Genomic DNA, 15,900 nt, shown 5'->3' with positions numbered 1-15,900 from the left:
ATAGTGTGATAAACAAGAGGGGAAAAAAACAAGTTTTGAGAAATTCTTTTTTTTATTAAAAACAGTATTGCTAGTTACATGATTCATTCATAAATGAGAATGTGCAACTTTTAAGAGCCAAGGCAGAGATTAGGGTGTAGTCCAGAATCAGATTTTTCCCATTAGTGTTCCAGTATCTGATGACTGTTAGGATTTGTTTTTTTTAAGCGAACTTGTTTTGCATTTAATTAAGACATAAACTAAATGTTTTCAATCAAAACTTAAAAACTGATTGCATATGCATTCACCAAGAGCACCCCAAAACATTTAAACCCAAATCAATATAAAAAAAAAAATACATAAAAGCATTCAAATTAACAAATATTCTCTTGTATATATATATAGTTTAAATGTGCTTTAAAATTTTTCTCGACTTTATTTTTTTTTAATAGCAAATTCTGGTCTATGCCTCCTTACACTGTGATTTTCTAACACAAACCCTTGCTCTCCTCTATTGTCTTTAAGTCTGTCCACTCTTGAAGGCATCTTGTTACTTTGAGAAAACGAGGCATCCTCTGTCATGTTTCAATTGGCATGGAAAACAAAAAGGTTGAAAAAAAGAAAAAACACATTATACCACCCCTAGTGCTTCTTTTAATCATCCACTCAGTAAGTATCTACATCTCACTCAGCACTAAGAATATGCATTCTTCTACAGAACAAGCACTGAAGAGAAGAAATGCAGGCAAAAAACAGACAATACTGTGTCTTCTCCCATGTACTGTTCTGTAGTCTTAAAGCCAGGTAAATTATACAGAACTCAAGAGTTGTATACCTTATAAAAAAACCAATTGCAATAACAAGAATCAACCCGTCACACTTTACATTATTTTGCAGAATAGAAAACTGATGAGTTCCATATACAATATTCCCAACTAGTAACCTGCTGAGAAAAAAAAAAAAAAGACACCTTGATTGGTTACCCATGTCACGTTGGGCACACCCATCAGAACTATCCTGCATGAGAGCGAGGCACTCCAGTTAGCCCACATAGGTGCCGTTAGAGACAGTCTTGTATGTACACATTCATAAGACTACAGAACTGCAGATGTCAGTAAATTCAACCCATGACTCCTGTGATATCTCCCAAGAATTACAAAGGGGCTTACATTGAACAGAAACATCACTTTTAGAAACCGATGGACAACAATTTGTCTGCTCTATTTTCATCTGTAGGGATATCCATACTGGGCCCTCCACCCTTTTATATCTATGGATCACAATCAAATACAAAAAAAAACAACAAAACGAAAAAAATGCAGCATGCATCTTGTCGATGGACTGTCACAGACACAAGCTGCACACAAAACAAAGCAGATGACAGTTTTCAGTGTAGCTGCTGTAGAAATCTTGAGTGGGTGAAGTTCTTGCATTCAGTTCTTGCATTCAGTATTGGCAGTCGCAGCAGTAGCAGTGTCATTTGGCACGTGTACATTACTGTGGTACAGAGCAAAGCAAGAAAAGGAACAACCACTACCGAAACAGAAGCAGAAGCTCTACACATATCTGATTAGATCATAAAACATCGGTTCTCAGTGGTAGGAAATCTTTTTTTGTTGTTGTAGCATTTAACCATCAGAGAGAAGAAAAAAAAAAAAAAAAAAAAGACATTTCCTCGAATTCCTCGAAACAGAGTATAATAGCCACTTATGTAAAAGTTCACTATAAAGTGTCCTGTTCTGATCCCAACTTTCTATTTTAGTTGAATTGGTCTACGGCTACGCTCCGACCTCCAAGAAACAGAAAAAGTTCTCAGATGAAGCCACAGTCTCGTCGAAGAGAGAATTAGTGTTGCCTGGGCAAGTTGTAGTGTTGTAGTGTAGCGCGGAGATGTAGTGTTGCGGCCATGGTATCTGATTGAGTGGTTAGAGTTTTCGGAGTGCAGTGACTCGCAGAGCACAAAGTGGTCATAGTGTCTCGTCCGGTTGTCCACAGGGAGCGGAGGTCCACGTCCGGTTGTCTGTGTGGTTTCATCAGTTTGTCAGATGCAATAGAAGAATGTAACTAAAGGGAAAGAGAGAAGAAGATAAGCTGCAAAAGAGCGAAGAGGGGCAGAAGGGTAGAGTCTAAATGATGGCGTTTAGTCCCATCGGTAGTGTAGTGGTCCCCAATTGTCAGTTCAGCAAGGGCAGTAGGTGGGAGGAGGCTGTCGTCTTGTGATGCACACAATCAGTTTTTCTGCAAGAGAAGAAGAGGCAAAAGTGTGGAAATTGATCATGTGGAGCGGCTAATGTGAGGCGTTCATGCCTAGGTGGGAAAAATGACATGTAAAATTCAGATTCACAGCAGAGGCTTGGAAGAAAGAAAAAAAAATAATACATAATAGTGGCCACTGGCAACAAAGTCGTCACGCGTTAAGACAAAAATCACACAAACTGTGCAGACAGAAATGAAATAAAAATCACATCTCAGAAGAACCAAAAAAAATAATAATTCTTTGACACTTTTCGCCAGCAGGGGGAGGAAAAACAGTCCAAATACAGTACAATGGAAGCTCATAGACAACACTGGTCACTGCTAAACACAGAAATGTCACAGAAAATACACAACTAAGATATTAGGCCATGCGGTGAGTTGAGAGGAGCAGCTGGTGGGACACACATACCATGCGCTGACATGCAGTGTGACAGTGGGTGTAGCCTAACCATCGTAAGAATCCATTAGAGGCAAAGAGGCCTGCCTCTCCCCATACATCCCTCCCTGAGAGAGAGAGAGAGAGACCAAAAGAAAGAGTAGGAGTGTGTGATAGAGAAAGAAAGAGAAGGAGAAAGAGACCAAAGGTGACATACAGAATACAGAATTAAGGGGATTAAGTGAAAACCCAAAGGAGAAGGTGAGGAGACAGAAAATGGGAAAAAGAAAAGCAAGAGAAAAAGTGGAGAGAAATAAGGGTTACATGAGGTTAGTTCAATATTAGGTTGTGTTTCGGGGGGGAGAGAACACAGATAAGAAATGATGTGCAAGACACAGATCAACTATAGTGCTTTAATAAGACATGCATCAACATGCTGTCTGTGGGTGTGTGTGAGAGCACGTCCGTTCACACTAATATTTTTAGCAGGAAGTGTGAGGATACGGGTCGGTGTATCATCCTGAAATCTAGACATTAAAAGGTGTGTGTGTGTGTGTCTCTTGCTCATGATTAACCAGTTTCATATTTTCAACCATTTTTATCTTTTCAGCTAGGTTGTGGCGTGCATCAATATCCAGTCCAAAAAGACATTATTCGGCTTTGTGACGACACAGACTCCACACAGACTTCTCCTGAATGGACTGGAATTATTTCACAGAGATGATGCAGAGGCAAACGGTATTAGCAGATGATGAGATAACAGAAAGTGCCATCCTTTGAAGCGCGGCTCGACAGCAAGTGTGTTTTTAAACACATACTTTTGAAAATCGTGATCACGTCTGTACCATACCGCCGTCTCACAAATTAGTATTTCCTAGAAACGCTAGGGAAGGTAAGTAAGGGGATGCAGGAAGTATGTAGTGGAGTCATTCTCATTAAAGTGCAGTCATGCAGGGTTATGTGTGTGAAAAGAGGCGTGTGCTGTGCATGTGGCCCGTTTTTTTTTACCTGTACTGCATCTTTGTCAGCAGGTTCGAGTGTGTTATCGAAAGTGTTCCTTCTCCCTCTCTGGTCAAGTGTGGAGTAGGCATCTGAATAAAGAGGAGAAACATACGTTAAAGTGAGAGAGTGTGTGTGTGTGTGTGTGTGTGTGTGTGTGTGTGTGTGTGTGTGTGTGTGTGTGTGTGTGTGTGTGTGTGTGTGTGTGTGTGTGTGTGTGTGTGTGTGTGTGTGTGTGTGCCCCCTGTTGTCACACTTGCCTGGTCCCAAGTCATTCATTGGAATCATTTCGCGGTCTCCTTTGCCCCCTGTGTATTAAAGACACAAAAAACAATCAAATCAAATCAAAGTACGTAGTTATAAGTAGGTTTGCCTCCCACAGAGAGACCGTGTGAACAGCCGGACCATCTCCTGCCAAAGGTAGAATAGTGTGCAGGTGTGTTAGTGTTTAGTAATAGTATCAAGTGTCAGACATGAGCCAGCTAGTATTTGCAAATCTATAGTTTATGCTTCTTTGGTGTGTGATGGGTGGGATTTGGAAACTTTAATGTCAGTGCCAATGACTTCAAAAGATCTTTTGAACATATTAGAGAGATACTGTATTTTAACATAAACGTGATGACTGACAACCCGAGTTGAGATTTATCTAAAATGCCCCGCTGTGGTAAACCCTTAAAATGTCTGCCAAGCAGGTTGAGACAAACATGCAAGAATTAATTGCAAATCCTTTTCCATTCTCCAATGTCTGCAAACAGCCTTTTGTCATATAATATGAACTTATCAAGTGTAGTACATAGAAACACAGAGCGCTGACTCTTTGAAACACTGCCACAGTTACATTTGTAGAATTTGGAGCAGAGCTCTGTGGAGCTTAAAGCTTAATTTATGGTCGCCGCGGTGTTCCGGGCGCGAGGTGCTGTCGTTTCCAGCGCGAAGGCTCCGCAAGCTGTTGCTGCGTGTGGTCGTGCACCTCCGAATTTTTTTAACTGTGTGTGTGCCTGCTGTGTGCCTGCTGTGCGCGCTGCGCTTTCACGGTTGGCAGGGAAGAGCAAGTTTGTCTGTATAAACATCTGTATGATTCTCTATGTACAGACCACAGGGAGTCAAACAGCCTTAGATATGTGGTCAGAGAGACACCACACTGGGAGAAGAAACATTTTGCTGGAGAGTGTGGAAAAACATGAGAGATCATTTTGTCAAAGCTAAAAAAAAAAAAAAAAAAAAACGGCTTCAAGGAAAGAGGGTTCTTAACATGTTGCAGACAGACAGTCATTTTGATTTGGAGATTATCGACAGTCACGTTAATGATTAGAGGAGATAAATGTAATGTTTGGCGGCACGTCTGTGTTTAACATGGATGCGTTTACTACTGTTAGCAGGCAGCCAACAGTCCTTTACTTCTGGTGTCTTCTTCTCTACTACTTTTTGCTTATGCAGTGTTTCGGAGAATACTGCAGTGAACAATGCAAGCATAATTGTCTCTGTGCATGCTCGTAGTGCGCGGGCCGCCGTAGATGGCGCGCTACGAGCATGCACGTCCGTCGCAACACGGTGTCGCGCTCGAGTATACCCAACGCTTAAAAGGTGCTCTAAGCGATGTTGGGTAACGGCACTTCTTGTTGACGTTCGAAACAAAACAAAACCGAGGCTAGCTCGCCCCTCTCTCCTCCTCATCTCGTCCCCTCCCCCTCCCTTCCGCGCACTAACCCCCCCCAACCCCCCACCACCAAATCCTTCTTGTCAGTTATTGGCTGGAACACTGTTTATTATGTTTGGTGGTGCAGGTTGGCGCAGTTTGTTTTTTCGTTGGTGTTTGTGGAGCCCGGGCTGTCTACAGAGACCGCGTTTTTTTACAGTGTTCAGGGGACAGACAGCTAGCAGATAGTGAGGAGACGTTTTTTACAGTGTGTTCAGGGGACAGGCAGCTAGCGGATAGTGAGGAGACGTTTACTGTATGTGAAAAAAAATGTTGTAGCCTAAAAAAACGTGTGACATCGCTTAGAGGACATTTAAGTGAAGTACTAGACTTGTGTTGCTCAAAAAACACTAGAACTGGAGCTTTTCAATGCCTTACATAAAGACCTATTGAAAGTGCACACTCAATATTCTATTTAAATCAGTCTTTAGAGCAATCAGAATTGGACTGTGTGCAAAGTAAAATTAATAATGTAAAAAACTTATTTTTTATAATTTAAAGCTATACATCTGACCCCTAACAGTTTAACTTCTAGCAGTATGTCGTATGCTGAATTACAAAAGCGTGATTTTTTTGTTGTTGTGTTTTGCAGTTAAATGTGACAAAATGTTGGTTCACATCAACAGAATAATATGCTATTATTACAAAACAATACTTTAACTGGACAGCAGACTTAAAGACAGGAGACACTGAGCACAGAGATATTTGGCCTTTGCAAAGCAGTACACTTCACACGCACGCGTTTCCCTTTTGCTTCCTGACCTTTGTCTATGAGCGGCAGAGTGCTGTCCTCATATCCTCCGTTGGCCCTGGTGTTGTTGCTGGGAGGGTTAAGGTTGACCATGAAGTCTGTCTTCTTCCAGCCGTCCTTCTCCAAAGTGCGCCGCAGCTCCTTGTAGCCCCACACCGTCTGCAGCACCAGGCCGGCCCCACGCACCTCCCGCTCGGAACGATTACTGCTGACCCCAGTGGACAGGAGAGGCAGAGGCAGAGACAGGGAATTAGAAGATAGGACTGAAAAAAGGCACGCATAATGAAGACAAGTAATTCAAAACGTCAGTTTCAACTGGTGAGACACATGCAGAAATGGACAGGAATATTATCTTTTAAAAAAAAACAAAAAAACAAACAACATTAGCCCTTACCCGTCCTTGTTAATGAGCACCAGTCTCTCGATTCCCTGTGAGGCCCTGAGGCTCTTTGCTGCTTCCAGGCTGGAGCCCAGCACCTCATGGAGCGTGCTCAATACCGACACTACCGTCTCTTCTGACAGCGCTCGCACCGGCTGACTCTGACCACCGCCGGGCAGGTTGGCCACCAGGTGAGGCACCGCATGTTTACCTGATAACACATGACAAAGAAGAAGAAGAAGAAGAAGAAGTGATAACAATTGAAAACACACTTAAAGATTGACACTATCCTCTTGATACAACATATCCTTGTGTCACAGGCCGACTAGCTCAGTCCCCCAGAGTGCTCCAAGTCTCACCTAGTAGATCTCTGTTGCGTGCATCAATGGCCATGTTGCGGAGGGCTCCAGACATGGCGCGGACCACGCGGTCGTTGCCATGGGCCAGCAGCTCAGTCATCATGGGTAGACCCTTCTCCTGCCGCAGCAGGGCGCGGATGTATCGGCCATACTAAACAGACACAATTTGGGTTTTCCGTTAAATCGGGGCACTAACTACTCCAACTTTGGATAGACTGTTGTATTTTCTGACACAGCCTAATCCGAATATTTGACGACACATGCCAAAAGTGCTCCCCCTGAGTGGACACATCGCTGTTTTACAAGTGCCCTCTACCACTAGAGTGTACAAACAGACCTTTGCATAGTTATTTTCCAAGTGGTTTCCCTTTGAGAATAGAGTCAGATGATACAAACATTGGTTCCCCTTGCAACTAGATCCATAAAAAAAAAAAAAAAAGTGCACAAAGCACAGATTTTGGGTGCATTTGCATGAAGACATACAGTATAGTTACAGCATTTTGTTGTACATAATCCTGTCCAGAGGAACCTAAATTATTATCAGACCCAAAACGGAATCTGCAGTTTTTTCACCAGAATGAAAATCTACGGAATTTAGCTGCTGTTTTTCTGCTTGGGGTGGAGATGGGTTTGTTAACATTCTGAGTTTTATTTTAATTTGTTTAAAATCTTTGAAAAATCTCCTGAAAATTCAGCATCTGCAGATTCCGTGTGACTCTGATTATTACATTGTATTAATATTGGAGGTAGTAAGACATTAGGCACATTTCCCAAGGATACTTATTGAAGGGTTGAGCCAACTAGTACTAAAACTCCCATTTGCCCGGATTATTCCATTCACTAATCTTACACGGTCTTAACCTTTAAGCCACAGTACTAAGAAACTGTCATTCAAGACTGGACATGCCTCCTTTAACCAGGGGATGACAGTTTCTACAGTAATTTGTGGTAAGTATCCGAGTAAGCACTTTAGAAAAGGATGTGCACTAATGTGTACTTAGTCCATTCCCAAAACATCTTTAGATTTGAATGACGTCTTACGAGCTCTGTTTGGCATGTTGTATATTTTGTTCAGATTCGCACAATCTGGAATAGTTTTTTCACCCAGCTAGTGCGTTTACTCAGCACAGGGAGTGTTGGTGAAATGGATTAATAGAATAATGAATAGCGGTTCTCACAGTCCAGCGTCCAGCACACAGGTTCTGAACGGCTCCAGCTGAGGCTTCCAGCACGGTGGGGTTCTTGGACTCCTTCAGCAGAGAGGTGTAGATGCGGACCACCTCTGGCTGGTACAACAGCTCATAGCCTTCAGGACGGAAAAAGAAAGTGGGCAGGAGGAGGAGGAGGAGGAGGGGAAGCGTGGAGAAGCAAGTACGGAGAGCAGGGAGTATTGATGGGAATATTCAGAAGAAATGGAGGAGGGGGGTGTGAAGGGGAAGGGAAGATGGACAAAAGGAGGTTGAAGGACAAATACACATGTTACGAAAAATGTTTTTTTTTTTTTTTTTTCTGCGCTTTTGATGAATCCAGTAAAAAAAAAAAAAAATAAATAAAAAAAAGTTACCTTTAGCAGGTGTGGTCCTCTTTGGAATGTCTATTGTGTCTGCAGCTGCATCCTCATCTTTCCTACCTGGAATCAAACATCACCGCTTTAGAAACACCCCGAATCTAAACATGACATTTATTTTAGAAAATGAGTTCTACAGTTAGTACAGTTGGTCTAATTTGTTTAGACATATGCTATGACCAACAAACTGAGATGCATGAGGCGTGCGTGTTAGTACTAAAGACCGTTACACTGACCGGTTAGCTCAGCTATTCTATTACTACTACGACGACAACAACGTGCGGTCATACAGCAAAGCAAAGTGCAGTCATAGAGCGGTAAAGAGCTTACCTTTGGAAAACCACTCATCTGTAGCCCAGCACGAAAGGGGAGAGAAGAGAAAGACAGAACAGGAAGAAGAGAAAGCATTGACAGTAAGTAAGAGGAAAGCAGCCATAACTGAGCCACCCAGTTAACACCTGCTTACATCCTAACAGCCCTGCTGCCACCACTCAGAAATCAGCAATGTGTCATGCCAAGTATGCCAAATAAAGCAGATCAAGGGACACAGCAGCTCGTCTAACCATTTTATATACAGTACACACACACACACACACACACACACACACACACACACACAGTTTGTTGCTGTGGTCATTTTTGTACAACACACCTAAAACGATAATACACACAACCAAAACAATAAGCGGATATCAACTGATCGGAGACGTTTCTTGTATGCTCCCAGAATGAGTGTCACATCTGTCCTGCATAGCAGCTGCTCTGATGCGATCTTCTCCGTCATATGGTACTGTCAGTTATATCACGATACAAAATCTAGTCTGGTGCCATTCAAACGTCCGATTACAGCAAAGCAAACACATTTTTTGTACAGATTGCTGTTAAAAAGTAGCTATCATCCAACGTTTCTGGCTATTTAATAGTAATCTTTCCTTGCATTATTTTAGAGCTAAAACGATTAGTCAAATCAATTAAGTCACTCATCGGAAAATGAATCCGCAACCATTTTAATTCATCGTTTCAGTCATTTCTCAAGGCAAAATGCCAAACATTATCACTTTTTTCAGCTTCTCAAATGTGACGTTTTTTCTGCTTTTCTCGGTTTTATTAAATCAGTAATGAAAATAATTTGTTGCAGCCCTAACGGTGCTTTTGAATTCTATCGGACGTATTCATGTAAAGGTTGACTGATGCAAACTGATTTAATAATAATAATAATAATAATAATAATAATAATAATAATAATAGGGTCAAAGCCACAAAACAGTAGACCGAGGAGAAAGTGGGTTTGTAGTTGAGAAAAGACAAATCAATACTCTCAGTGAAACACAAACAGAGAGCAGCAGGAGAGAGGATGAGCTTTCTCGCAGTTGGGGAAATTGCTAACATTCCTGTGTGAGCGAGTGGTTTTGTGTGTGTGTGTGTGTGTCAGTATCAGTTTAGTGAAACAGTGACATCATCACAAATGTTCCTCCTACTGACTGAACAAATTCTCTCTCTCTCTCTCTGACCTTTGCTCTTGCGGGAGCTGAAGCAGCCGCCCTTGTGGCTGGCAGGGGCGGGGCCCTGGTTGAGGGGCGCGGCCTCCTGGTAGCGCTCACTGCCGGGGATTTCACGGTGCACCTGATAGGACAAGTTCCTCAGCAGACACATGCTGTTCTCTATCAACTGGAAAGATATGGGGGAAAGGAAGAATGATTAAAACACAATACATCTGCCAAGTTTCCTACTGCAGATACATCACCTACTTGCAATCATACACAACCTTGTTTTAATTTAATTAATTACATGGTTTAAAAGAGCTCTCAATCGATTTAGCATTGCACTCTTGTAACACTCACAATGGACAGTTTTTGGAAAAAAAAAAAAGGATCAAAATCGATGCAGCAGAACCAGAGATAGTCTTTTTAATTCCATGCATTACCCACAATGCAGTTGTGGTTCATGTTGGTAAGCTAACTTCTTTCTAACTCAGCACCCCAAGATTTTTTTTTTCCTAACTTGTAGTCTTAAGCCCCACCAATGCTGACATTACTGTGTGCGTGTGTACTTAAAAAAAATGTTAAGATTATTTTTTGGGGGCTTTTCCCTTTATTACAAGTGACAGTGGATAGACCTGAAAGGGGGAGAGAGATGGGGGATGACATGCAGCAAAGGGCAGCAGGTCAGATTCGAACCCGGGCCGCTGCAGGACTCCGCCAACATGGGGCGAACGCTCTTACTGGGTGAGCTAGAGGCCGCCCCGACGCTGACATTACTTAAGACAATTTATCAGACACAGTCCGCCGTGGAGCCACAGCTATTTACCGTATATGACTTTTCACATTAGTCAGTGGTGCTCCCAAAGACCTGTAAACAGGCCGACGTGTAAAATTGGTTAAGTTCCCTTTTAATGTCAAATACAGCAGCGTTCCGCTTACCTTATTGTCGACGTCTTTACAGTCAATCTGGGATTGGACAATGTACATGAGCGAATCAACCAATCCTGTGCACTCCCTCAGCTTCCTCCTCGCCTCGCTTCGCTCTGAACTCACATTTCTTTAGACGAGTGGAGAGTTGAGGAGAGGAGAAACAAGAATGGTCAACAAAACATGGATTAGCAGCGTCAAAGGCTGGAGAAATAACTGAGGCAGTTAAGAGGTTAAAGTGGACAGGAAAGAGTCCATTTTAGTGACTACAAAAGGATTCCAGCACACAATGCTCGAGTTGTTTAAACGAAAGCCCTGTTAAATTTACTGGTTTACAAAGAGGGTACAGTTTGATGGGATCTAGTTACAGCTCTGGACCAATTTCTTCAGCTGCTCTCTGACTCAGTCCTGCTTAGTGAACTAACAGGACTAGATGGATGGAAAACTGATACCCAGTTAGTTCTTCATTCAGTGATGTAGAAGGCATGTAAAGAAAGGAACATGAGGGAGAAAACCTTTGTCTTTTGTGCTGGCCGGTTTTGCCCTGTGACAGGCACGCCCTCTTGCACAATACTTGGACACATTCCCTTCCAACGCAGGGGCCACCGATTGCTCTTCACTGCATAGTTCACAAGTTTATTTACATGTTGCCACATATACTGTACAATGGGAGTTGATCATGGAGCTCACTGGTATCTTGGGTATTTGTGATATGCATCTCGTGTAGAATGCTGGGCACATGGACAAAAGCAAGTCATCGGACCTATGTGGGTCAGCCTCGTGTTGAGACAAACAGGGTTGTAGGCGTGATGAAGCAATGTAGCATAGGTGTTAAAGTCTACAGCTCTACTGAACTTCAGATTTAAGTTGTACTAGATCACCTTTTAATACAAAACGTATCAAACAGGGATCCTCTGGTCCTCTTTAGATATGCCACAGAGCGGTTATCATTCTCTTTATGTGAAAAAGCCAGCGTGTACTGCTTTCAGCCCATTCATATCAAGTATTGCAATTCATTCAATGTACAGGCCATCTAAATGTGCTGTGGAAAATCACCCATCTTCTATAATCAACATCTGCATGTTTATGTGTTAAGAGAGGCCTCGATTTCATGAGTTTTCCGAAAATCCAAAGTCACACTTACACTTTTCTGAAAGTTAGTACAAATCTAAACCAATTAATAATCAAGTTTCCTACATGGAATCAAAAGCTGACACCATTTCCTTGCACTCCTCAATCAGATTTGAAGAGACTTTTAGGAATTTGACACACAAATATACAGTACAGTATTGTCATTGACCGTATCATTTCCTACTCCAGTGTCTGGTCATATGGTGTACTGAGACGATACTGTCCAGACCATTTCTGCAAATAACAAATTTAAGATTACCAAGTTATTCACACATTTTTCTAGACCTAGCAAATGTGCACTCTAATTAACCGTGTGGTCAAGGGGAATGGATTGATAACCGACTCGCAGGCTAGAACATACTGTTTACACTGTATAAGTCAATGCCCCACTGTCCTCTGCTAGCCCCCTCCTGTAAACTCTGAAATTCTATTCTTCACCCTCTCCTGGCTGCATTTCTCATAAATTCAGACAGATTTGTCTTTAATAAATAACATTTAACCCTTAAGAGCACTATATGAACAAATATATATATTCCATTACAAACCTTTGAATGTGATGGGCCTGCATGGCGGGCTTGGTACTTATTTCTTTCTACTTCCAGGGTAGCTTTATAAAAAGTATACTTTTACTGCAGTTATTGTAAGGATATTATACAAGAATAGAAAAGCAATCAGAGGAAGACGTGATGACAAACCTTTTATAATCAATTCTAACAGGCAGAAATGTAAGTGCAATAAAATGTCTTGTAGAATGGGCCGGTTCATCCTGATTGAGAGGCACATGTTAGGCATTTGTAATTTCTGACTGTATCATCATTCTGATTATTAGTGGAATAAAAGGCTTCTCGTGACATTGCTCCTTTCCCCTTTCTTCTTCGAGGCCACTGCATGATGTTTATCCCTCTCTTTTGCTCTTTTAACTCTCCATTGCTCCCTCCCTCCCTCATTCATCCCACTGCTCTGTCAAGTCTGTTGAGCTGGCACGTTTCCATCGCACTCGCTTGTGCTACATCAACCCTCCCTCCTTCCAATCCCCTTCATATCATCAGAAGCAGTCAAACAGATTTTCCTGTTGTACCTCAGGCAGCCTGCGGTGTTGGTGAGGGCCGTCTCCCACTCAAGATGCCTGGGCTTGCAGCTGTCCCCTCCTCCGGCTCCGTTGCTCCCTCGCGCCCAGCCTGAACGGGGCACCATCACCTCGTCGGAGAGGGCGTGCAGTGCATGGTCCACGATCTCCATTTTCACAGAGTCGTGCGACGACAGGTTCCACAGCGTCCCTGGGGAAAACGAGGAAATTAAAACATGCAGAAATGCCGTGTTTAATTATGAAGTATACTTCCACTCTTGCAAGAAGACCTCTTATAGGCCTTTAGAAAATAAGCCTTAAAATGTATATACTATTTTCACACAACTTGTATACAATAAGAAGCTGTAAACACACAGGAATATCCAAATATGACAAGTAAGGTTATGCCATAAATAAGTGTGGGAATTTAATAGCCTGTGTCTTTTTGGATAGGTTTACCATGTTCTAGTATAGAGTGAGTATGCTTTTTTTGTCTCATGAACAAATTACTAAAAATATGATACACATAAAAAGTTAAAAGTAACACAGTATAAGAGTGTTTTCATTGAGCCGATTAGTCAGCGGCCGTTGCATGTGCCTCTAACCTGTGATGGTGTCAGTGAGGTCCTGGTCATGGGTCTTCCTCAGCAGCCTGACCAGAGCAGGCACTCCGTCACAGTTCTTGATGGCGATCTTGTTGTCTTGATCTTTGCCATAAGAGATGTTCTTTAATGCACCGCAGGCTGCATAGTGAACCTTTAAGAAAGATGCAACAACAGCGTATTGAGCCATTGGTCCTAATGAAGTACCACTTAATGAGAGCATTGCTTTCACATACATGGATTTAGTGTACTAGTAGAAAACAGTGCCATGCCCTGACATGGGTCTTGACAGTTTTACTCATTCAATTGACTATAATTAGTAGGCCACATTGCTGACATATTTTCCCTATAAAGTAGGGACTTTGGGACAGACTTGGAAGCCGCAGCACACCTGCCTCAGGGGGAGGCATGCGCATGCCTACAACATCAGGCCAGCAGCGACAGTTGGGAGTCTCCAAAGTCTTTGCGAGAGGCGCAAAGTACCAACAAGACAGCAATAAATGGCGAGCACTTACTGACAGCGTGACCCGCTATTTGGTTGAAGAATTGGTGCCATTCCGCACCGTTGAAAAGCCAGCATTCAAGGCCATGCTACAGGCTTTTGATAAACAGTATGCACTTCCCGACCCAAAGTACTTTTCTCAAAAAGCGATCCCTGAAAATTATATGAAAGTAAAGGACGGCATTATACGGGAATTGAAAGATATTGATAATTTCTCGGTGACAACGGATATGTGTTTAAGTGTAAACATGATGCCATACGTGAGCCTGACCATTCATTATCTCAGCGCGGACTGGGAACTTAAATCTAAGGGCCTGGAGACCGTGTTCACGCTGGAAAGTCACACGGCTGACAACCTGGCGGAAGCCCTCAGGTCCTCCTTTCAAGAGTCTGGACGAAAGGAAAACTGGCCTGTATTACAACAGACAATGGGGCAAATATAGTGGTGCCGGAGAGTAAACTGGACTGGCAATGGCTAAACTGACTTGGCCATAATCTGTATTTAGATGTCACAAATGCAATGAAGGCTGGAAAGAACATCCTATTATCAATGCTGCATGTTACATACATTTTTACTGAGCAATTTAAATTGTTGAGCATATGTTCATGATACTTTAACACACACACACACACACACACACACACACACAAGAAGATGCAGTCGCTGTTTGACTCATTTCTCCAGCCAGGAAGTCATCCGACGCACACCAGACTTTAAATTTGCCACTGTCCGTAGAGCATGAAATGTGAAATTGAGATGCCTTGAGAGTGGAATGCATGATGTGGTTTGTCTGGTATTGCTCATACAAAGATCAGCAAAACCTTGCCACAGCTTGTGCTAAATGAAAGGGAATCATAGAAAAACCACAGAATGTTTTGGCCGAAACCATATTTAGCACAAATGTTGACCTACAGGATTTGACCAAGAGAAGTCAAATACATAATTTCCAATTTCCCTTTCAAAATCGGTATTAGACCTGAGTATCAAGTTCCCCTGGTCTCAGGCCAAATTAACTGTCTCACTATTACATAAGCAATACACTACATCCCTTAAGCCTCACCTTTTACCCCACCTAGTCCAATCATAACACACTTCTATTGAGTAAGGAATGAACAGAAAGCCATGGAGAAAATCAGCAAACTGACCTCTTTGTTTGGGTTGTCAAGCATAGAAACCAGCGCTGGGATGCCTTTCAGTCGACGCACATCACATTTCACCTGGAAAGCAAAAGGATGGACTTAAGTAGTGATGTGGATGGGGGGGCCAAGTAAAGTCCAGTTTACTGTAACAGCCCAGCAATCCATATTATGTTGACAGCAAATCAATTAAAAAAAGTAAAAGATGCAATGATGTCCAAACAAATTCAATCAGAGCACCAAGGAAGAAAAGACAAAAAAAGAAAAAGAAAAGCACACAGCATTATTGAAATCTGCTCAGTGAAGAAGACATATCCAGGAAAAGACTTATGAAGGAAACAAATACCTTGGCTAAGAAAAGTTATAAAGCAAGTCCCACAATGACCATTTACTTGTGTGGCAGTAAAAAGCTGCACTTAACATTAACTTACATTAACCCTGAAAACTCTAAATCTGAACATTCTCTGCCTTGCGACTCACGAGTCAAATGTTGCCATGTCAACAACTGGAAACATCAAAAACAGACCGCAGATAATGTCCCGTCATGTAAAGCCAGGCAGACCCTGTACAGATTGCGCCAGATTCTACCCCTGAATTCGTCCTCCCTGACTAATTTTTGAATTTCTTCCAGTTTGAGGGGGGGGGTCATCATGATATCTGATTAATTGCCTGAATGACTGCTTGGATTTCTG

General features: G+C 42.3%; 1 protein-coding gene across 12 annotated transcripts in view; it reads right to left on the bottom strand.

The window, feature by feature from the left end:
• Window positions 1-33: 33 nt before the first annotated feature.
• The window catches only part of ctnnd1 (catenin (cadherin-associated protein), delta 1), a 29,431-nt gene continuing 13,564 nt past the window's right edge, over window positions 34-15,900 (bottom strand). For 6 of the 12 annotated variants that reach the window (XM_039804622.1, XM_039804562.1, XM_039804554.1 and 3 more), the window contains 15 exons: window positions 15,218-15,289; window positions 13,573-13,723; window positions 12,980-13,178; window positions 10,783-10,900; window positions 9,874-10,030; window positions 8,693-8,710; window positions 8,360-8,425; window positions 7,974-8,101; window positions 6,796-6,946; window positions 6,452-6,647; window positions 6,069-6,265; window positions 3,871-3,918; window positions 3,620-3,702; window positions 2,685-2,739; window positions 34-2,217 (listed from right to left, as the gene is read on the bottom strand). In XM_039804622.1, the coding sequence (XP_039660556.1) occupies window positions 2,159-2,217; window positions 2,685-2,739; window positions 3,620-3,702; window positions 3,871-3,918; window positions 6,069-6,265; window positions 6,452-6,647; window positions 6,796-6,946; window positions 7,974-8,101; window positions 8,360-8,425; window positions 8,693-8,710; window positions 9,874-10,030; window positions 10,783-10,900; window positions 12,980-13,178; window positions 13,573-13,723; window positions 15,218-15,289 (1,698 nt within the window). In that variant the 3' untranslated portion in view covers window positions 34-2,158. Of the gene's footprint in view, window positions 2,218-2,644; window positions 2,740-3,619; window positions 3,703-3,870; window positions 3,919-6,068; window positions 6,266-6,451; window positions 6,648-6,795; window positions 6,947-7,973; window positions 8,102-8,359; window positions 8,426-8,692; window positions 8,711-9,873; window positions 10,031-10,782; window positions 10,901-12,979; window positions 13,179-13,572; window positions 13,724-15,217; window positions 15,290-15,900 lie in introns of all 12 variants that reach the window. The other 6 variants (XM_039804597.1, XM_039804604.1, XM_039804571.1 and 3 more) reach the window with 6 other exon arrangements.

The sequence above is a fragment of the Perca fluviatilis genome, chromosome 1 (assembly GCF_010015445.1).
Source record: "Perca fluviatilis chromosome 1, GENO_Pfluv_1.0, whole genome shotgun sequence".
NCBI lineage: Eukaryota > Metazoa > Chordata > Actinopteri > Perciformes > Percidae > Perca > Perca fluviatilis.
Note: the sequence above shows the minus strand (reverse complement) of the source record. Positions and strands in the feature narration are given on the sequence as shown.